The 22,377-nt window shown below is 35.2% G+C and overlaps 1 protein-coding gene across 1 annotated transcript in view; it reads right to left on the bottom strand.

The window, feature by feature from the left end:
* cux1a (cut-like homeobox 1a) overlaps positions 1–22,377 on the bottom strand; it is a 106,334-nt gene that overhangs the window by 39,960 nt on the left and 43,997 nt on the right. Inside the window, exons 7-11 of the mRNA XM_073829238.1 lie at positions 21,144–21,211; positions 20,962–21,028; positions 4,797–4,845; positions 3,487–3,615; positions 2,226–2,390 (exon numbers count right to left, since the gene is read on the bottom strand). Of these exons, the coding sequence (XP_073685339.1) occupies positions 2,226–2,390; positions 3,487–3,615; positions 4,797–4,845; positions 20,962–21,028; positions 21,144–21,211 (478 nt within the window). The remainder of the gene's footprint in view (positions 1–2,225; positions 2,391–3,486; positions 3,616–4,796; positions 4,846–20,961; positions 21,029–21,143; positions 21,212–22,377) is intronic.

Raw genomic sequence — 22,377 nt, 5'->3', positions numbered from 1 at the left:
TGAACTATATTATACTGCATTCAATTTTTTAAAAGCACTTGAAAGGAATATTTCAATGAAAATCCTGTCAATGTAAAGTTGTGTAGAGCTGCACAGAGGGTCCATAGAATATATAAACAGCATATTATTTTGGAATGGGATAGGAGTGAGTAATAACTTTTCTATTGGTGCCCTATCCTCAAAAAAAAAAAAAAAATGTATGTGTATATATATATATATATATATATATATATACATATATATAAATGATTCTATTTATTTAGATCAAAGATTATAGATTTAAAAATATTATTGATAAATAGAAAATAAATACAATTACATTCAATTAAAATAATATATTTGTTATTATACTGTTCAAAAGTTTGGGGCCAGTATGATTTTTTTTTGTTAAAAAAGAATATAGAATATAAAACAGAATATATATTTATAATGTCAAAAAAGATTTCTACTTCAAATTAATGTTTTTATTCATTAAAAGAACAAACATTTCTTTCCTATTTATTGAAATAATATATTTGTTATTATACTGTTTAACATTTTGGGACCAGTAAGATTTTTAAGGATTTATTTTTATTCAGCAAGAATGCATTAAATTCATCAAAATTGAAAAGAATATAAAACAGAATATATATTTATAATGTTACAAAATATTTCTACTTCAAATACATTTTTATTCATTATAAGAATAAATTGTTTTATAATATATTAAAACAATTTGTATATATATATATATATATATATATATATATATATATATATATATATATATATATATATTAAAAACAAGTTACAGTTTGTAAATTGTAAGAAAATTTCACAAAACACAATAATGCTGTTTTAATTGTATTTTTGTTCAAATAAATGAAACCTCTATGAGAATAAGAAACCTCTTTGAAAAAAATCTGCCAGAAAATCTTACCGACCCCACAACCAGTCATAAGGGTTGATTTTTTAAAATTGATGATTTATACATCATATCAAAACGCTGAATAAATATTTAGCTGATATACAACTATTTAAATATCTGGAATCTGAGGGTGCAAAAAAAATTAAATATTGAGAAAATTGGAAAGGTGTCCAAATGAAGTTCTTAGCAATGCATATTACTAATAACTTTTTATATATTTACGGTAGGAAATTTACTAAATATCTTCATGGAACATAATCTATACTTAATATTCTAATGATTTTTGTTATAAAAGAAAAATTTATAATTTTGACTTTTTGCTATCGCTACAAATATATACCTGTGCTACTACTTAAGGTTTTGTGGTGCAGGATCACATATAAGTTAGAAAAATAAAAAAATTAAATAAATAAATAAACTTCTAAACAAGAAATAATAAGGGTAGGGTGAATCAATAAATTATGAATAATTTACTGCAAATGTAAATCATGTAATCCATAAAAAAGTAATCTGTAATCGGATTATGAGCATTTTAAAATGTACTATACACTAATAACAAGTATTTTATTTTTGGAATCTGTTTATGTAATCCAGATTACATGTAATCAGTTACTACACAGCACTGTACATATATTCTCATATGTGTACTTTTATAGTTTATTTGCTATCATTAAATTGTATTATATACTTCATGTTCTACATGCGTGAGAACGTCTACGCGCTTATGAATCTCCAGGCACGGCACACGCTCAGACTCTACAGTAGAAGTTGAGTCTGCTAAAGGCAGGCCAGATCAGAGCAGTCTCTCCGCGTGAGGCTCAGCGATGGCTTCGTCTCAGCTCAGTCTCCTGTCATCCAACCAGCTGTCATTCAAACTCTAAACATTCACTACATGGGTCACATGGCTCGTGTGAGCCGCTGCAACATTTACAGGCCTGTCCTGCAGCCGCAGAGCAGAGATCTGACTGCTGCCACGAGCAGGACCACTCGCTTCATCCGACATGAAATGTCGAGTCCAAACAGCCCGTGTCTGGAGTCCAGCGTTAATGTGACTTTAGATGGGCCGCTGCTCTGTAATGACCCACCAGGCTCTTTCACTTGTACTTGCTACAGCTGTTTAGCCAACTAAAGAGCTGTGCTTTTTTATTAATGCTTATGTTTAATTGAAAAAGTCTGTACGGCACAGTGATTTTACCACAGTAATTAAGTACAATGCAGTGCAGGACTAACTAACTTGCATACTACTAACTGTCTTTTATTATATTAACTTAATATATATTCATTAATACGCTTGATATTAGTCAGTGGTCTGACTGACCTTTAATAGGGCCTCTTTGGAGCTCAGCTGCTGCTCGAGCTGGCTGATCTGATTGGTGGAGGTCTCACTGAGCTGGGCCAGACTGGCCTGAAGTCTCTGAACATCCTCAGCCAAACGCTCTACCTCCCTTTCCTTCGCACCGAGCTCTGCCTCCAGAGACTTGTCCTGTACACACAAATACACACACGTTACAATGCTGTACAGAAATGGTAACACTTCCTATTAGCCAAGGCAAACTTCTGTGTTGATGAGCAGTGCGATACGAATTACTACACTAGTCAACATCTGAAGTGGATCAAAACCTTTCATCAAAGTTGTCCTAAAACCAAAACAACACCCGTTCTTTTCTTAGAACCACTTATTTTGATCCACTTCAAATGTTGACTACTGTATTTTGTATCAAATGTGCATTTAAATAAACCTGCAAAGAATAATGAGGGTATTTTAAAAGCATTATATTGTACATTGTAATCATTTCATAAATAATTATGAATATAGTTTAAATACAGTATTACATTATTTATGATTTAATGCTGTTAACATTTATTGATGATATTTATAATTTATTGATCCATTATTTATTATTTATTCATTATAAATAAATGAATATTAAAATGTAATTACTTATAATTTATTTACAAATAATCAAATATTTAAATGAATAAATATTTAAATAATAAATTTATGGCTACACTATTTGCATCAACATTGTGAATGCATAATTCATAAAGAATATTAAGCATAATAATAAAAAAATATAGTGCTTCTAATGTATGCAAATTTTAAATCAATCCTGATTAACTATTTTTTGACAGGCCTAAGTGATTAATCAGTATTTATATTATAATATTATGAAAGGATAAGTTCATTCCTGAATTAAAATTTCTTGATAATTTACTCATCTCCCATGTCATCCAAGATTAATGTCTTTCTTTTTTTCAGTCGAAAAGAAATTAATGTTTGTGAGGAAAACATTCCAGGACTTTTCTCCATATAGTGGACTTCAATGGGTTGAAGGTCCAAATTGTCCAAAATCCCAGTCGAGGAAACTGCAATTTAGACCTTCAACCTGTTGATCTCCACTGAAATCCACTATATGGACAAAAATCCTAGAATGTTTTCCTCAAAAAAACCTTAATTTCTTTTCAGCTGAAGAAAAAAGACATGAACATCTTGGATGACATAGGGGTGAGTAAATGAAGTATTTACAACATCATCATGAATGCATCCTTCCCTCTTCCTGTCTCTCTCTTTACAGTACAGGCATGTAGAGTTTCACTCTTACCACTTCTGGTGCCTTCTGGATCTGATTGGATGGTTGCAGTGTTTTGCTAGCTGAAGTGAGCTGCTCCCTCAGGCTCACAGCCTCCCTCTCTGCCGCCTCAGCCCTCTGTGGGCCACAAACAGAACAAATGGGTTAAAAATTGCCTAAGTCAAGGATACATAACCATTATATTAACTGACGTCTGTGAATTGTGAAGAGTGGGAGCTAAAAGATCACAGGCCTGATTTTTTTATGGCGGGGCTGAAAAATGTTAACTGAACTCACATGGCTCCTACTTGGCTGAGTGCTCTAGTATTCAAGCTAAAGTGTGTCAAGGTATGTACAGTCGGTTGATTCACAGAATATGCAAATCACACAGAGTTCATTTTAAATAAGATTGTGGTGTTAATTCATTTGTTGGCCTAGAATGCATGCCTGACCTAAAGACAAATGGCTAGATTCACGATGAGGCTTTAAAAGTTCAATGTATTGTAAAAGCTGCTTAAAGCGCTCAACCTTTAGCTGCACTGAATCAAACACCGCCATCTTTATGCATTTATGGTAATGAGGGGCTTAATTATGCTAATTTATTCTAAACGTCTACGTAACAAGTCTTACCAAATGTTCTTTTTTCTGCTGATTGGAATAATAATGCTAATGAAAACAATGATTATAAACTTTTCACTCTGGTGTTTGTTTATTGCTTGCCCTACATTTTCAAAAACATAAAACTTGGTTTATCATTTTTAGACAAGCAAACTGATTTTACACCGTTTACAAACATCGACATTCAGAAAAGTGGGAGTTCTGAGTATGTTCGCAAGAAATAATTCAAGAAGAGATCAATTTATTATATTATAATATAAAATGTTTCTACAGATAAGCTTTCCTAAACATATAAGGTCAGAAAAATGATAGACTGACGATTTAAAAAGAAGAAGAAAATCTCTCGAAATGCACAAAACCCATAAAAAGGCAAGAGATTCTTTATATTGCATCACATAAAAGATCTGATATCCATTTAGATTTAGCCGTTGGGGCTCAGAGCTCGAAAAAGTGCAAGGGAATGATGGATTTCTTCCAAAAGGAAAGCAGATGGAGGGAATTAGGATATCTGGAACTTGGATATATGTGACTCCAATAAAGTTGTGTGCTAATAAAAGAAATTTGCAATCTAGCACTGCAACTTCTGTAGAGTCCATTAGACCGCAGATATTAATAAAAGACCTAAACAGGCTGTTATTGTATCTTAAATTTGCATACAATAGAAATACAAGTCACTTTTCCATAAGGAAGGTGGCCTTTACCTGATTGGCTCTTTCCAAATCTGTCATCACCGCTTCAATCTCATTGGCCCTGAAAAAAATGAAGGCGCACATTACTTACGCAGGCAGGAGAGAAACGGTAGCGCAGGTTTGTTGCAGTAAAACACAATGATGCAACATAACGCAATGCAATAAAATGGGTCACGTAAGGAACAGACCAGGTGGAACAGAAGACCTCACATCAACATAAAACGGGTAATCAGCATCTTGCCTCACTTCTGGGCCGCTTGCATGTGTGCATATGCAATTACGAGCGTTCGTGAGAGCATTCATCATGAAAGCATCTGGGTATGCGTGTGCTGTTGTGTAGAGATCAGCCTTTTCAGTTGGACTTCCATAACCCCGTCATGCATGTGAACACTTGCACACTCACCCGTATGCATGCTGGCAAGCGCACACATACACACTACCGCGCACACGCAGGGCCATTAAGCCCTCTCGATTTCACAGTAATCCGATGGACTGCGAGCTGTGTAGCCCAGCAGTGGGTTCACGGCTCAGCCACATGGACAAGCCCAGGTTAAAACAGAGGGATTACACTAATATAGGCCTCAGACTCCTTTTAATGCACACTAATCTGATATAATATTCTCAATTCTGCTAGCGCGCAGCTCAGCCCAGCAAATGGCATGGCTTAGGTGTGTAAACACAACTGCTTTCAATAAAGGTTAACAGTACTGTATGTCCCCATTAAACATTCAGCTCAAATGAGTGTGGTTTGGTCACTCAAATAGAGCTTTCAAACATCCTGTCAGGAAAAACGACAAGTTGGCGCATTTCTAACACTCACGGTAACTGTTTGGGTTAAGTTAACTTTTATTGTTTCGAGAATGAAGAAAAGGGCCAAAGGTGATTAAGAAACAAGTTTCTGAAAACATTATGATCCAATCCCATAGTCTAGGCTGAGGAATTAAAGGATTAGTTCACTCCAGAATTAAAATTTCCTGATAATTCACTCACATGTCATCCAAGATGTCTGTCTTACTTTAGTCAAAAAGAAATTGAGGTTTTTGAGGAAAACATTCCAGGATTTTTCTTCATATAGTGGCATTCAATGGGAACCAACGGTTTGAAGGTCCAAACTGCAGTTTCAAATGGCTCTACACGATCCCAGCCCAGGAATAAAAGTCTTATCTAGTAAAACGAACAGTCATTTTCTAAAAAAAAAAAAAAAAAGGGTAAAATGTCTATACTTTTTAACCACAAATGCTCGTTTTGCACTAGCTCTGCGTCCACGACTTCACACATAAAGTAGTCAACACATTTAATTGCTTTTATTTTTGTGTTACATTTAATTTAATATTCTCACTTTTACTAATTAACATCGATTCTTAAATCCCAATCGATCTGTTTTCAGCTGATGAATGAACAGTACGGCTCCCGTCCAATAAATCGCAATAGGCTAAGTTCTGTGCTTTGTTACTTTTGATATGAAACAAAGTCTCAGATTTCAAATGCACATTGGAAACTCTAAGCAATAAATGCCGCTTTAGCGCTCTTTAATGTGGCGTGATAGATCGCTGTAGCTTAAACTGGGTACTCGCCTGTGCGCAATTAAATGCATAGTAAAAGATTGTGACAGTTCATTTTTGTTCTGGATCCCGCGCTCTGCTGCCACACTGGAGCACACTTAACACCAACTGGACACGGGTGAGAATTATAGTTAAGTTACAATAGATTGCCCTCAGTGTAATCTATCAAAGTAATCTACAGCCTTCAGATTATTCCATCACTGATCAAAAATTCCGTCAATGACGGACAATTTTCAGTTAACGCGACCTCTGCACATGACGTAGGCGGAAGTACCGTCCCAGTGTTTACAAAGCGAACATGCAAAAAAAGCCAAACGCCCTTAAAGGTGCCACAGAATGCATTGATACAATATTTTGATTTTGTATCAACTCTGACTCTGATATCTACAAAGAAGGTATATGGCATAGGAAAGGGCAGAAGCAGTTTTACAGGTCCATTTACAACCCTAGGATTTGTCCCTAGAATGAAATGGTCTGTTATTACCTTATTTGGAAGGTTCATGAATAATAATGATGAGCTCTGCGCTGATTGGCTGTTTCAAGATGAACATTTGTGGTTAAAAGATATAGAATTTTTATGTGTTTTTAGAAAATGACCTAGATAAGACCCTCATTCCTCATTTGAAGCTGCACTAATACTGCAATTTGGACCTTCAAACTGTTGTCCACCATTCAGTCCACTATATGAAGAAAAAACTGGAATGTTTTCCTGACTGAAGAAAGAAAGATAGACATGAACATCTTGGATGACATGGGGGTGAGTAAACTATAAGGAAATTTTCATTCAGGAGTTAACTAATCCTTTAAAGGGATAGTTCACTCAAAAATTTAAATTCTGTCATCATTTACTTACCCTCAAGCTGTTCCAAACATGCATGAACTTCTTTCGTCTGTGGAACATAAAAGAAAGTATTTTGAAGAATGTGGGTAACCAAACGGTTTATGGTCCTCACTGACTTCCATAACACTTCCATAACCGTTTGGTTACCAACATTCTTCAAAGTATTTCAAATTATGTTTCACAGAAGAAAGAAGTGCATCCAGGTTTAGAACAGCTTGACCAAACCCAATATGTTCTCAAATAACAATGTGTTGTTTCTGGTGTGTGCTAACCGCTAGACTTTAGCGTCAACAAATGTTTCTGTACTACTCAAACCATCTTTTTTTTATTTTTCCACAATCTTAATCAATCTTCAAAGCATTTACACAATAATGTGTAGCATGTGTGCTAAATGCCAGGCAACTAATTTTGTACCATAGCCATTTTTTTACACAATCTTTACTCAAATCACTTGCGCAAGATAATGTGTTGTAGCATGTATGCTAACTGCTAGGCTACAACTTCAACAGATTTTGTAACCCAATCTGTAACAAACTCAGAACATTCACACTTTGTAGCTTGTGTACTAACTCCTACTCCCTACGGTAGCCATTTTCGTACTACTACTTTTACCAAACTCAACGTTACACTTGAAGCAGCAAAGCTAATGCTTGTAGCTGTATCTGAAACAGACCAAAATTCAACCAACACATAATCTTTAACCGAGTGAAACTTGTTAGCCCACATACTGAGCCCTTAATCTGATAAAAGCACTTGCATTATTTCTGTCACCCACTGTACTCTTCTCTCGAGCGGTTCTCCCATTGACATTTCTGACCATGTGACTGCAAACTGAGAGGAGTCAAGCACAGCTGAAATTAATTCAACAGCCAAGCTTAATTAGAGGCGATTTGGTTTAATGATTCAGATGAGCTTAACTCGGCTTTGTGCGCACTTTTAAGCGCGTGACTCCGGCATCTCATGGATGATGCTGCTGCGCTGGAGTTTCATTGTGTCAAAAAAAAAAAAAAAAGTGAAGAGCGCTGTGAAAATACTATGTTTCAAATTATTATTGAAACATAATTATTCACTCCAATTACATGATGGCTCTTTAACGTCAATGTGAAACCCCATTTTGCTTCTGTAACGTGACATTTTAAAGTGAAACAGGATATGCAACCAAAAAAAAAGTAGGACGGGACAATGTTATCCACTGGGAATTAATTGGATTGTGAAAAATGGCCATTACACACCAGAACAATGTCTAAACAGCTATTAAAATACCCCGCAATTTTTTTAAATTCAAAAGTATGTGCATTGCAGCTTTAAAAATTTAAATGTTCAATAACATAGATATTTATTATTTAATAATTATTTAGCTAGCTTCCTTCCATCTGTGCTTTACAAAACCCAAATAGTTAAATATAAATCATTAAATAACGTTAGATCTGCACAGATTTGGGAATTATGGAATATAATACTCCTTTAAACCTAAAGGCTGCAGATCAGAGGTTTATTTTATGCATTAACAGTGTTATGATCTCGTCATGGCACAGAATACAAAAATACAATCCCTCTTAAATACAGTGTAAAGAGGCACTCATTCTTTCTCTCTAGCTAGCACACGATTGTGAACCTGCATAACCTAATCTCCTCTCATTTCTGCTCTCGTCAGTTCATGTTCACTCCCTCCTTTATGGGCCCCACTGTAAAAACACATTAAATGACGACCTTAAAGGGGCCATATTCGACACTTTCGTAGTATTTTATTTCTTTCCTTGAATTCACTTAGTCAAGGTTTCTTGCACCCGAAAACAATCATAATTTAGTGTTACGCCCTTTCTTTGACCCTTATATATTTAAACAGCCTGTTTTTGCTACTGTGACTTCAAGAATTCTATATGCAAATGAGCTCTGCTGTGATTGGCTGATCTCTTGTGTACTGGAATCTGAGCATCTTTATATAGATGTTCCAGATGTTAGAGTGCATCAATGTTCTACATTGAAAAAGACTGTTTTCCATGATATGTCCCCTTTAAAGATGAAAAGATAAAGACGAGAACTGCGTGAGACGTGTGTAACTCCCATCGGAGCTCGGCCTTCAAATCCGGCATGTTCTTCATCACCTCGAACCGGGGGCCAGAGGTTATCTGCGAGATCATTCATTCGGATTATTTCGTCATCTACACGAGAACACGCTACAATGTGGGAAAGTCCAAAGAAATAACAGTGTGAATGTAATCCAGGAACATGTAAACGCGACTTCTTTTGTTATTTCACGAGCTACCGCTGATGAATAGAGCGTATTAAACACTTACTGCATTTGATTATTGTGTTTGGTCGTCTCTGGCCTGATAAATTATGAGAACCAGCTGCTTTGATTTTGACCTTTTCCATCCAGCACGGCTGTCAGAAAGGGGAGGTTAACTCGGCGCTCGGGCGAAGCTAGCGAGAGAGAGGTCCAGGTTACATGCATCCTCTGGCTGTAATTCAACTCTTTCAGGCGATTCTCTCTCTCCCATCTTGCTCGAACTCACTCTCGCTCGCTCTCTCCCCAGTGTCTTTGTTTCTGCTGCGGCTCAAATCCCCCTGGGCTGGTACGACATTTCACAGATTTAGCCCATTAGATTTCCATTTTGCTCTCTTTCTCCATTTGGCCCCTATCTTATGGAGCCAGTGTGGGCTTTATCCTGCTGGGTTTTTTTTGTCCTCCCATCCTCTCTTAACCTTTTGAAGGCTGGGGTGGTAAGAAAACCCTCGGGGTTTGATTTTTTCTCCTCTTGTTGAGTGTCTGACCTCCAGGAGATAAAAAAGCTCTTTCTCAAGTGTCATTCCTCACTAACTCTCAAAACAACAAACATCATCGACCCAAATTTTTCTCAACAGCAATCACACAGGTGTACAATCAACTCCTATGGAGTTTTCAAGAGTTTTGTTCTGGAGTAAATTAAATACTAATAACTAGTTTTTACTTTTTCTGAAGTAAATGAGGCAAAAAGATGAAAAACACAAAGTTTGAATTGCATAGAAAAACATCTCTTCTCTACAAGTTACACAACAGTGTCATAGCACCAATATAACGGGTCTAACTACATACCAATGTTTAATACTTAAGGTTTGTGGTTTAGAAAAAATGCTTATCCATAAGTTGTAATAATGTCATAAGTGTAGGTATTAACTTAATATCGATAAATATAAATATGAAAATATTGAGTTATATACAAAAATCGAGGTAAATCCAAACATGAAATATCAAGTGAAATACAAATATGAAAGCACTGCATTATTAAATTAAATTCGATGAAAATACAAGTTGTTTTCCTGTGCAAAAGTGGTTGTTAAACAACCATATTTACTGACCCCTGAAAAAAACAAAATTTCTATAATATTTTGATCCATTAATTTATTTTATTTTTGCTTTAGTTTTATCAACAGCTAGATGAAAATTGCAAGTTTTATCACTTGGAAAAGTAACAATATATCTTTCCAGTACAAACCACACAATGTGAGGTATCATTTTTTGTTTCTACCACAAATAATACAGGTTGAATTTCACAACAAAGTTTAACAAGCTCTATTTGCACTATATGTCTGCATTTGCACTACTCTTGTCTAGTTTGCACTCTCTGCCATGTGCCCTTACTTGTATATTGTATTTTTTTTTATATTATATGTAAAATTGTATTTATTCATTTTTTTTATTTGTATTTTTAAAATACTACTTTTTGTATTTAATGTTATCTGTTATCCACCAAGGGTCTGAGAGTAACGCAATTTCAGTTCTCTGTATGTCCTGTACATGTGGCAGAATTGACAATAAAGCTGAATTTGACTTTGAACAGTTAAGGTTTGTGGTTTAGAAACCAATAACCATCAGTATAAAGGGATAGTTCACCCAAAAATGTCCCAAATTCACCTAAATTCTGTCATTAATTACTCACCCTCATGTCGTTCCAAACCTGCAAGACCTTTGTTCATCTTCAGAACACAAATTAAGATACTTTTGATGAAATCCGAGAGCTTTTTGACCCTGCATAGACAGCAACTACCACGTTCAAGGCGCAGAAAGGTAGTAAGGACATCATTAAAATAGTCCATGTGACATCAGTGGTTCAACTGTAATGTTATAAAGCTGCGAGAATACTTTTTGTGCACAAAGAAAACAAAAATAACGACTTTATTCTGCAATTTCTTCTTCTTCATGTTCTGCTCTCCGCCTTATTTGCAAGCAGATGATTCTTCTTAAACATATCTGAAGATTTCGACAGAGGATTTAATAATATTTTTAAAATAATTTTATGTGTCATGGTACTCTCATGAACGCACATTGAAAACTGACACCGAAGAGAAGGAATTGTTGAATAAAGTTGTTATTTTTGCTTTCTTTGCTCACAAAAAGTATTCTTGTAGCTTCATAACATTATGTGAACCACTGATGTCACATGGACTATTTTAATGATGTCCTTACTACCTTTCTAGGCCTAGAACTTGTCAGTTGTGTTGCTGTCCATGCAGGGTCAGAAATCTGTCGAATTTCATCAAAAATATCTTAACTTGTGCTCTAAAGATGAACAAATGTCTTGCGGGTTTAAGGGTGAGTAATGACAGAATTTTCATTTTTGGGTGAACTAACCGTTTAAGCGATAGTGATAGAGGTATTAGCTTAGCTATTCATGCTAGTTTAGTCTACTATAGTGTACAGAGCTCTATTTAAAACAGCTTAAAACGCGCATAATGCATCTGCACAATACTGTGGAAATATCAGCGAACAATGTAAGAGCTTCTGGGACGGCGAAATGTCTTGCTTGACACAGATGAAATGTTTTCTTTGCACTCAGCCAGCGAGCGTAGATCTGTGCAGATAAATCAGGTGGGTAGGATGAGGTCCTTTGTGTTCCCCGCAGTAATTCAAAACCTGCCAGACTGATGGGAGTACAGACAAATGGATCAGACAGAGCAAAAATCCACCCTCCGAAATGTCACACAACCAACAACGCAGCAGAGACCCTGTCAAGCAAAACACGCTAGATGCGGAGACGAAAAAAGGCTGAGAGGTGCGAACGGGCCTGACGTTGCTCTTCTGCCTGGATTTGAGGGGAATCAAACTGCGCTGTTTATCCGAGTCAGTGCATGTAACATCACAGGACGCACAGACAAAAGGATCTGAAGGTATGTTCACAGCGAACACGCAGTCGCCCGCGAGCCCGTGGGGACTGTCATGTCACCGGGAGCCGACGAGATTCGTGTGCACAGCTCTCGCATGCCAGAACCCTGACTGCACCAGCTCACTGGCCCAGTGCACTTCTCCACGGTTTACATCTCACACACACACACACACACACAGATGCAGAGCCCACAGAAACCACAAACAGAAATTCACTCTGTCTCTCTCCATTTCTCTCTCTTTATAACACATGCACACATCCCCACCTAGACGCACGCTCGCGATCCAACATCCGCACACAATTCCACAGGCCTCACACACGGCTGCTATTTCTGTACGCTCCCCATCTACTGCCCATTTGTCTCGTAAAGGACACACTGCAAAACCCAACCTGCCACTTTCAGCGCAGGAGAAACAACTTTAATTGCATGTTGTTCCTTTCCAATTCAGTCAGGGAGAAACCAGAGAGAGTTTAACCACGCTGGGAACAAGCACAACAGGCCACACAGCATGACAAACTCAACCCTGAGCCCTGGGATTGCTAAAAACTGCCCGAGGTAATAAACTCAATATATTTTTCTGCTTTGTTTACTATAAAAATCATAGGGTTAAGTGTTAAAGCGTTAAGTATATATATGATACATTTCTAAGTAAATGTTAAATATCTAAATGTTGAGGCAGAGCTGAATATGTGGTATGTGAAATACAAAAACATTAAGCATAAATACATTAAGTCATAATTATATAAAAGCTGAAAAGCTGACCGAAATACAAAAATAATGTTTAAGTTAAATACATTGAAAGTCAAGTTAAATATAAATAATTGCAATTAAATACATAAACATTGAAATATTATCATTAAGCATGACTATATTGAGTTAAATATGAAAAAGCTGAATTCTTTAATAACTATGAAAATGCTTAAAAAAAATGTTAAATTAAATACAAATAAGCTGTTTTAATATACAGAGAAAATAGGTAAATAAATAAATAAATAAATACAGTATTTGTTAAATATAAATAGTTTGAGTTAAACAGAAACACTTCAGTTAAATATGAAATATTAAGTAAAAGTTAAATCAAATTAAAATAAAGTATATATGACTAAGTTGAGTTAAATATGTAAAGGCTGAGTAAAATATGAATACAAAAAAAATGACGACAACACTACATTTTAAAAGCCGTAATTTAAATGTACGAAAACATTACGTTAAATACATTGAGATAAACTGGAAAGCTAATTTAAATATAAATACTGAAATATTAAATACATAAACATTAAAATATGATCATTAAGCACGACTATATTGAATTAAATATGGAAATTCTGAATTCTGAAATATGAAAACGTCTGGCAAATTTAAAAAAGGAAATGTTAAATTCAATACAAATTAGCTGATCTCAATACTGAGAAAATAGTTAAATATATTAATATAAGTATAATAAATATAAGTTATATTACAAATAAATACAATATTTGTTAAATATAAATAGGTTGAGCTGAACTAAAAAACTTACATTTAATACAACAACACCAAGTTATTTAGTAAATATTACATGTAAAATATTCAGTTAAATATGGAAACATTAAGTTAATGCTTTAGATTTGACTAAGCTGAGTTAAACATGTACAGTCATGGCCAAAAGTTTTGAGAATTACAGAAATATTGGAAATTGGAAAAGTTGCTGCTTAAGTTTTTATAATAGCAATTTGCATATACTCCAGGATGTTATGAAGAGTGATCAGATGAATTGCATAGTCCTTCTTTGCCATGAAAATTAACTTAATCCCGAAAAAAACTTTCCACTGCATTGTTAAGAAGGCTTCAGGGCGTCCAAGAAAGTCCAGCAAGGGCCAGGACCGTCTCCTAAAGAGGATTCAGCTGCGGGATCGGAGTGCCACCAGTGCAGAGCTTGCTCAGGAATGGCAGCAGGCAGGTGTGAGCGCATCTGCACGCACAGTGAGGCCAACACTTTTGGAAGATGGCCTGGTGTCAAGAAAGGCAGCAAAGAAGCCACTTCTCTCCAAAAAAAAACATCAGGGACAGATTGATCTTCTGCAAAAAGTATGGCGAATGGACTGCTGAGGACTGGGGCAAAGTCATATTCTCCGATGAAGCCTCTTTCCGATTGTTTGGGGCATCTGGATTGTTTGGGGCTTGTCCGGAGAAGAAAAGGTGAGCGCTACCATCAGTCCTGTGTCATGCCAACAGTAAAGCATCCTGAGACCATTCATGTGTGGGGTTGCTTCTCATCCAAGGGAGTGGGCTCACTCACAATTTTGCCCAAAAACACAGCCATGAATAAAGAATGGTACCAAAACACCCTCCAACATCAACTTTTTCCAACAATCCAACAAAAGTTTGGTGAAGAACAATGCATTTTCCAGCACGATGGAGCACCGTGCCATAAGGCAAAAGTGATAACTAAGTGGCTCGGGGACCAAAACGTTGACATTTTGGGTCCATGGCCTGGAAACTCCCCAAATCTTAAAACTTGTGGTCAATCCTCAAGAGGCGGGTGGACAAACAAAAACCCACTAATTCTGACAAACTCCAAGAAGTGATTATGAAAGAATGGGTTGCTATCAGTCAGGATTTGGCCCAGAAGTTGATTGAGAGCATGCCCAGTCGAATTGCAGAGGTCCTGAAAAAGAAGGGCCAACACTGCAAATACTGACTCTTTGCATAAATGTCATGTAATTGTCGATAAAAGCCTTTGAAACGTATGAAGTGCTTGTAATTATATTTCAGTACATCACAGAAACAACTGAAACAAAGATCTAAAAGCAGTTGAGCAGCAAATTTTGTGAAAACTAATATTTGTGTCATTCTCAAAACTTTTGGCCACGACTGTACACGCTGAGTTAAATATAAATATATGACCTAAAAAATGAAAAAAAAAAAAAAAAATGACGACAACACATTTTAAAGGCAGTAATTTAAATGTATGAAAACATTAAGTTAAATATATTGAGTTAAACTGAAAAGCTAATATAAATATTGAAATATTGAATACATAAATATTTGAATGATCATTAAGCATTGAGTTAAATATGAAAATGCTGAATTCTAAAATTAAATATGAAAATGTTTAACAAATTTTTAACAAAGGAAATGTTAAGTACAAATAAGCTGTTTTAAATACTGAGAAAATAGTTAAATATGAGTTATTTTAAATTAAATACAGGATTTGTTAAAAATAAATAGGTTGAGTTAAACAGAAACACCTAAGACAACACATAGGCCTGGTTTCACAGACAGGGCTTAGACTAAGCCAGGATTAGGCCATAGCTCAATTAGGACATTTAAGCGATTTTTATAAACATGCTTAGAAAAAAAATCATTACTGGTGTGCGTCGTCAGACAAAACAAAGGCACTGATATATTTTAAGATCGATCAGTGCAATTTTATTTTAGTTGAAACAGCTGAGACTTACATTTTAGTCTAGGAATAGGCTTAAGCCCCATCTGTGAAACCGGGGGTAAGTTACTTAGTCAATGTGAAATATTAAGTTAAAGTTAAATATGGAAACATTGAGTTAAAATAAAAACAATGTTTTTTTTTATATGACTAAGCAAAGTTAAATTCAAACACGCAGAGTTAAATATAAATACATAGTAAAAAATGAAAAAAATAAAATAAAATAAAAATAACACTATACTTAAAAGGCAGTAATTTAAATATGTGAAAACATTAAGGTAATACATCGAATTAAACTGGAAAGCTTAAGTTAAACATAAATGGTTGTAATTAAATACATAAACATTCAAATATGATTATTAAACACAACCATATTGAGTTAAATATGAAAATGCTAAAATTTGAAATTAAATATAAAAATATTTAACAAATTTAAAAAAAGATATGTTAAATTAAACACAAATAAGCTGATTTAAATAGTTAAATATAAGTTATATTACATTAAATACAATATTTGTTAAATATAAATGGGTTGAGTTAAACATAAAAATTTATTTATTTTTACTTAGTTACTAAATGTTAAACGTGAGTTGAGTTAAAATTAAATATGAAAACAATTGAGTTGAAATATGAACACGCCGAGTTAAATATAAATACACAAAGCTAAAAATAAAAATATGACGACAACACAACATTTTAAAGGCAGTAATTTACATATATGTAAGCCTTAAGTTAAATACAAATGAGTTGAGTTAACTATAAATTTAGTAAGTTAAATATGGACCATCTAGGTCAAATACAAACTTCAAATCCAGTGTTTATCACGTCTAAAATACACTTCAGCATTTAAAATACGGTTGTGTATCAGCATTGGCGTGTGTTTGTGCGGGCATGCATGGGCCGATGCCTATGTCTGTGCCAGCTGTAGTTACTGTAGCTGGCAGGACGTTAATGAGGAGGTCCTGAGGAGGGATGAGAGGAGAGTCTGGGCTCGAAAAGAAAAAGAACCGGATTAAAATTTCAGCACAACACAGAGCCCTAAGAGAGAGAAAGAGAGAGAGAGAACAAGATAGATGGCTGGGACGACAGACACCTCGCGGGCCTGTGAGAAAGGCGGACATTCCACCGTGAACACGTCTGGGAGGGGAGGGATAGTGGGGGAGGGCAGTGGGGGAAGGGAAAAGAGAGAGAGAGAGAAAGGGAGAGAGAGGTCGCATACAAACAGCGAAGCGAATTGAAGCATTCCATTATTACGCTCGACTGAACCCTGCTCCTCTTTTCACCCTGAACTCAAGACACACACATGCGCACACACACCAAACACACAGTCTCTTTGCAGCTGATACCATCCTTCCTTCAGACTGAACTAAAAAAGAGAAAGAGGAAGGGGAGGGTGAGATGACAGGAAGGGATATGAGAGGCAAAAATAGGAATGATGTTACTGGACTGACTAGTTAAAGACAAACTGAATGGTGAAAAACGGATTAAAAAAACAAAACTATCCATCAAAAAATTGAGACATTGAGATTTCAATGACTAATATTAGTTTTCACCACCCACATGGCCTAGATTACATCAGCAGTTAAGAAAAGTCACTTTAGAGATTTTAAAAGTTGTAGGTTTAGATGGAAAAGCAATGAAACAACACTTTAAACTCCATTCTATTTGAGTTTAACACATGCAGTCTTTCAATAAGCACGACCGCAAACATTTCCACGCTTCATATGGGCGATGATCGATCAACACTATGGATTTTGTGTCCATACCTGCTGAACACCCAGAGCTAAGCGGCAGCATCAAAGGCAGAACAACTGCCCGCCGAGGGACTTCCTTTCTCATTCGCTTATTACTGGAGCACTGCGGAGCATGACACATTCTTATGTTTATTTAACTACGCGATACTCGCGCACGAACGTCTCGGCACCCTTCCCGTTGAGATCCACCTACTGTCAGTGTGGATGAACTCAGCTAACGGAGCATGTAAAACCCTGAGGCCAGGAAAGGGCTCTTAGATGGGGGGCGGGATTCCTTTATCCCCTACCGAAGACACATGCACAGAATCACGTAACCTCATTAAGTCAGCAATCACAACAACAAGACAACGACCAAGTCCTGGATTATAGACGTTCCAGGCTTAGGCAAAATCGGATGTGTATAGCACAAATGTAAATACGTACAGCATACAGATCACAAAACACTGCCATGTACTTGTAGCAAGACTTTTATGAAATGATGGCACAAGTCTGTCTATTTGCTCTGAAATGGCTTAAAGGGTAATTTTTTTAAATAATTGAACACAATGTCATTCAATAATGATTCTCTATATAACAATATAAGCATAATAATATACCCACACGGATATATATGTGACCCTGGAACACAAAACCAGTCATGAGGGTGAAATGAAATTGAGATTTAGACACCATCCATTGGTTTGTTTGGATAGGGCAATATTTGGCCGAGATACAACTATTAGAAAATCTGGAATCTGAGGGTGCAAAAAATCCAAATGCTGACAAAATTGCCTTTATCATTGATCAAATGAACTTCTTAGCAATGCATATTACTAATCAAAAATTTACATTTAAATGGTAAATTTAAAATGTAACATGATCCTTATCCTAATGATTTTTGGCACAAAAGAAAAACCTATAATTTTGACCCATACAGTGTATTTTTGGCTATTGCGACAAATATAGCCGTGCTAGTTAAGACTGGTTTTGTAAATATATACATTTTAATAAACATAAAACAATATTATATATTAAAGTTATATAGATAATAATAAAATATAAATATAAATATAAATATATATATATATATATATATATATATATATACACACACACATACATACACTGAAATGGCACACATATATAAGTGACCCTGGACCACAAAACCAGTCTTAAGTCGCTGGGGTATATTTGTAGCAATAGCCAAAAATACATTGTATGGGGTCAAAATTATTGATTTTTCTTTTATGTCAAAAATCATTAGGAAATTAAGTAAAGATCATGTTACATTAAGATTTTTTGTAAAATTCTTACTGTAAACCTATCAAAATGTAATTTTTGATTAGTAATATGCATTGTTAAGAACTTAATTTGGACAACTTTAAAGGTGATTTTCTCAGTATTTTGATTTTTTTGCACCCTCAGATTCCAGATTTTCAAAATAGATGCATCTCGGCCAAATATTGTCCTATCCTAACAAACTATACGTCAGTAGAAAGCTTATTTATTGAGCTTTCATATGATGTATATATCTCAGTTTTGTAAAATTTAACCTTATGACTGGTTTTGTGGTCCAGGGTCACATATATATTATATAATATATATGAATTACAAATCATATTTATATTTGATTCTAAATTATTTGAGGCTAATTTTAAGTAGCCATAAAGATAAAATAAATGTACTTCTCTCTCTCTCTCTCTCTCTCTCTCTCTCTATATATATATATATATATATATACAATATTGTTATTTAGGCGAGAAATTAATTATAATTTTATTATAAGAAATGTAATATGCTTGCAAATGTTGCAATATATGCATTGTTATGTAGAGAATCACTTCATTTTTTTCTCTTTTCTTGTGTTCAATTACATAAACACACACATAAAATAAATACTAATAATAAATAAAAGTGCTGTCAACCGATTAATCGCACCAAAATAAGTTTTTGTATACATAAAATATGTATTGTACATATAAATGCACACACATACAGTACATTTTGCAAATTTTTACATGTATATATTTATATTAATAATATATATTTAAATATATTTAATATATAAACATAACATTTTAACATAACACATAATAAATATATACAGTACACACATATTTTATGTAATCAAAAACGTATTTTGGTTGCAATTAATCGGTACTCAAGGAAGAAGGAATTGTAAAAGTATGATAAACAGTGCAATAAATTAATTGTGACATCAATAATGTTGTTACATATTATATTGGCAGCAAAATCATAAACAATAAAATCTGCAAATAATCAGTCATACTGACTAGACAAAAAAACGCACTTATCATCTTACCAGTTATCAAGCTAATGCTAATAAAAAAAGCTAGAGCACCAGGATGAAAAGCAGGTAAGAAATCTAATGGAGTGGAAACGTTTTACCTGCCACACTCTCTGTAAGAGTCCCCAGGACAGACGGGGCGGATTGGAAACAGGCCAATGTTACTGAATGTCACAATGCTTTTTCTTGTGTGTGCGAGTCTTTCTTGTTTGCGTCTGTATGCACAGCCATATTCAATTGTTTGTGCTTAAGCATGACAGCGAGATTTATCTCTCGTTAGATCCGTGTCTGCAGTGATCGCAGAATCAGAAGCGTGTCTTTTCCTCAAATAAACCTCGCAGTGACCTTCCGGTTCGACCGCAGCTCACCACTGAGGGTTTCTGTGCTTAAAAAAAAAAAATAAGTGGTTTCTTTGACTTCAAAGGTACAGTGCTGGGGGTCTGGCATGGAAGGGTTTGGTTTGATCACAGGTAGTGTAATTACGCCACTCCCAGCGCAGAGAACTGCGCCGAAACAGCCCGCAGCGAGCGCGCTCTGCAACAGGATGCATTCCTCAGTGACAGCAAGACAAGGAAATTGCCACCTAACCCCGACCACATGACAGGGAGAGAAGAGCGCACACATGCAGACGCACACAAACACACATGCATGACCCAGATCAAGGCAAACAGACAATGCGCAAACAAAAAGCACATATGCACACACTGATTCGCCGCCCACAAAATGTCAGTCGCTGGTACGAATCCCGTCATTACAGGATTCTCAGAGAATCACTCAGAGCATCCGTGCGAGTTATGAGGGATTGTGTCATCCATTATTCAGTCTCGTGTAGCCATAAAGGCATCATGGGCGGGACGTGAGGACTATTGAATATCAACTTGTCCCTGAATGAAGGTGTGATTTCACCACACTGTGTTTTTCCCCCATAATCAAACCTGTCTGCAATAGGATTATGAGCTGTTTTGGTGCGGATCAAAGGGGTGTGTGTGTTTGTCTGTGTCTGTATGGACACGCAAATGTGGGTAAATGTGTGTGCAAAGGTGAGACAAAGACGCAGCACGCCTAGCAGACAGTCGAGGAAACACAGAAGGGGGAATCCGAGCCGTTTCGCCGCTAATCCGCGCTGTCTCCTGCTGCGTCCCGTCAGAGTGAAAATGGGTTACTCACTTTGCTGTGGATTCTTCATCGTATTTCGTCTTCAGTTCGTGGAGTTCTGCCTGAGTTGCTTCAAGTGCTGTGCGACAAATGAAACACATGTCAGTAAAGCAGGCTTAAAGAATTCAACTATGTCAAATTACATTTATGTAATTGCAAAAACACCCAACTTGACAGTAAGGGCATTAGCAAACCTGTTTGTAAGGACTGCGTATTCATGTCCAAGTCTTCTGTCCTGCTGTCCTGGCTCTGCTGTGGCTGACTGCACAGACATACAGAGGACAATTAAAACTACTGTATAGTGACAATTAAAACAAACCTCCCAACATTTATTCATGTACATACAGGACTTTAACACTAAAGTACTGCAAATTGCTATGAATATATGAATAATCACTAGATGCAGTAAATATGAATAAATGACAAGATGCAGTGATATTATATAACATTTTTAACGTTTAATGACTATATATTTCCGATGTGAACTGAAATGCCTTGTGTTTTCATTATAGTATCATTCAGATACTATAAGTCATTCAAACCTTTAATAAGCTTATATTTTTAGTAGTATATATTTTAGTTGCAATTTTGTGCTGTGTTTATAAGTTTTATTTAGTTATTATATGTAGTTATAGTTATTTCAGTTTTAGTTGTAGTTATCAAATTAAACAAGTTTAAAGTAAGTTTTTTCACTGCAGAAAAATGCTTTTCTTACTTAGATATTTTTGACTTGTTTCCAGCCAAAATATCTAAAAATTCTTAAATCAAGAAGGATTTTCTAGACAAGTAAAAATTATTTTCTTGTTTTCAGCAAAAACAAGTCAAAATTAAGTGAGTTTTTGCTTAGAACAAGCTAAATAATCTGCCAATGGGGTAAGAAAAATAATCTTATTTCAAACAGAAAACAAGATTACTTTTCTTACCCCATTGGCAGATTATTTAGCTTGTTTCAAGCAAAAACGCACTTAATTTTGACTTGTTTTTACTGAAAACAAGAAAATCATTTTTACTTCTAAAAAAATTTTTTTTTTTAGATATTTTGGCTGGAAACAAGTCAAAAAAATCTAAGTAAGAAAAGCATTTTTTGCAGTGTTTTATTTTAGTTATGAATTCAGGAAACATGAGTAAAGAATTCATAAACATGAAAAAAAAAAAAAATGTTCAAAAAAAATGAAAATGTTGTTATCATTTACTGTCCCTCATGTCGTTCCAAACGACAAAAGAAGATATTTTGAAGAACCAAACAGTTGTTGGTCCCCATTGAGTTCCATAGTAGAGATAGAAACACTACGTTATTAAAAAAAAAAAAGAAAAGAATAAAGAAACACTACGTTAATCAATGGGTACTATCAACTGCATGATTACCAGCATAAGAAAGAAACTCGCACAGGTTTGGGAAGACATGAGAATGACAAAAATTTCTCTTTA

This window comes from Garra rufa, chromosome 23, assembly GCF_049309525.1.
Source record: "Garra rufa chromosome 23, GarRuf1.0, whole genome shotgun sequence".
Lineage (NCBI taxonomy): Eukaryota > Metazoa > Chordata > Actinopteri > Cypriniformes > Cyprinidae > Garra > Garra rufa.
Note: the sequence above shows the minus strand (reverse complement) of the source record. Positions and strands in the feature narration are given on the sequence as shown.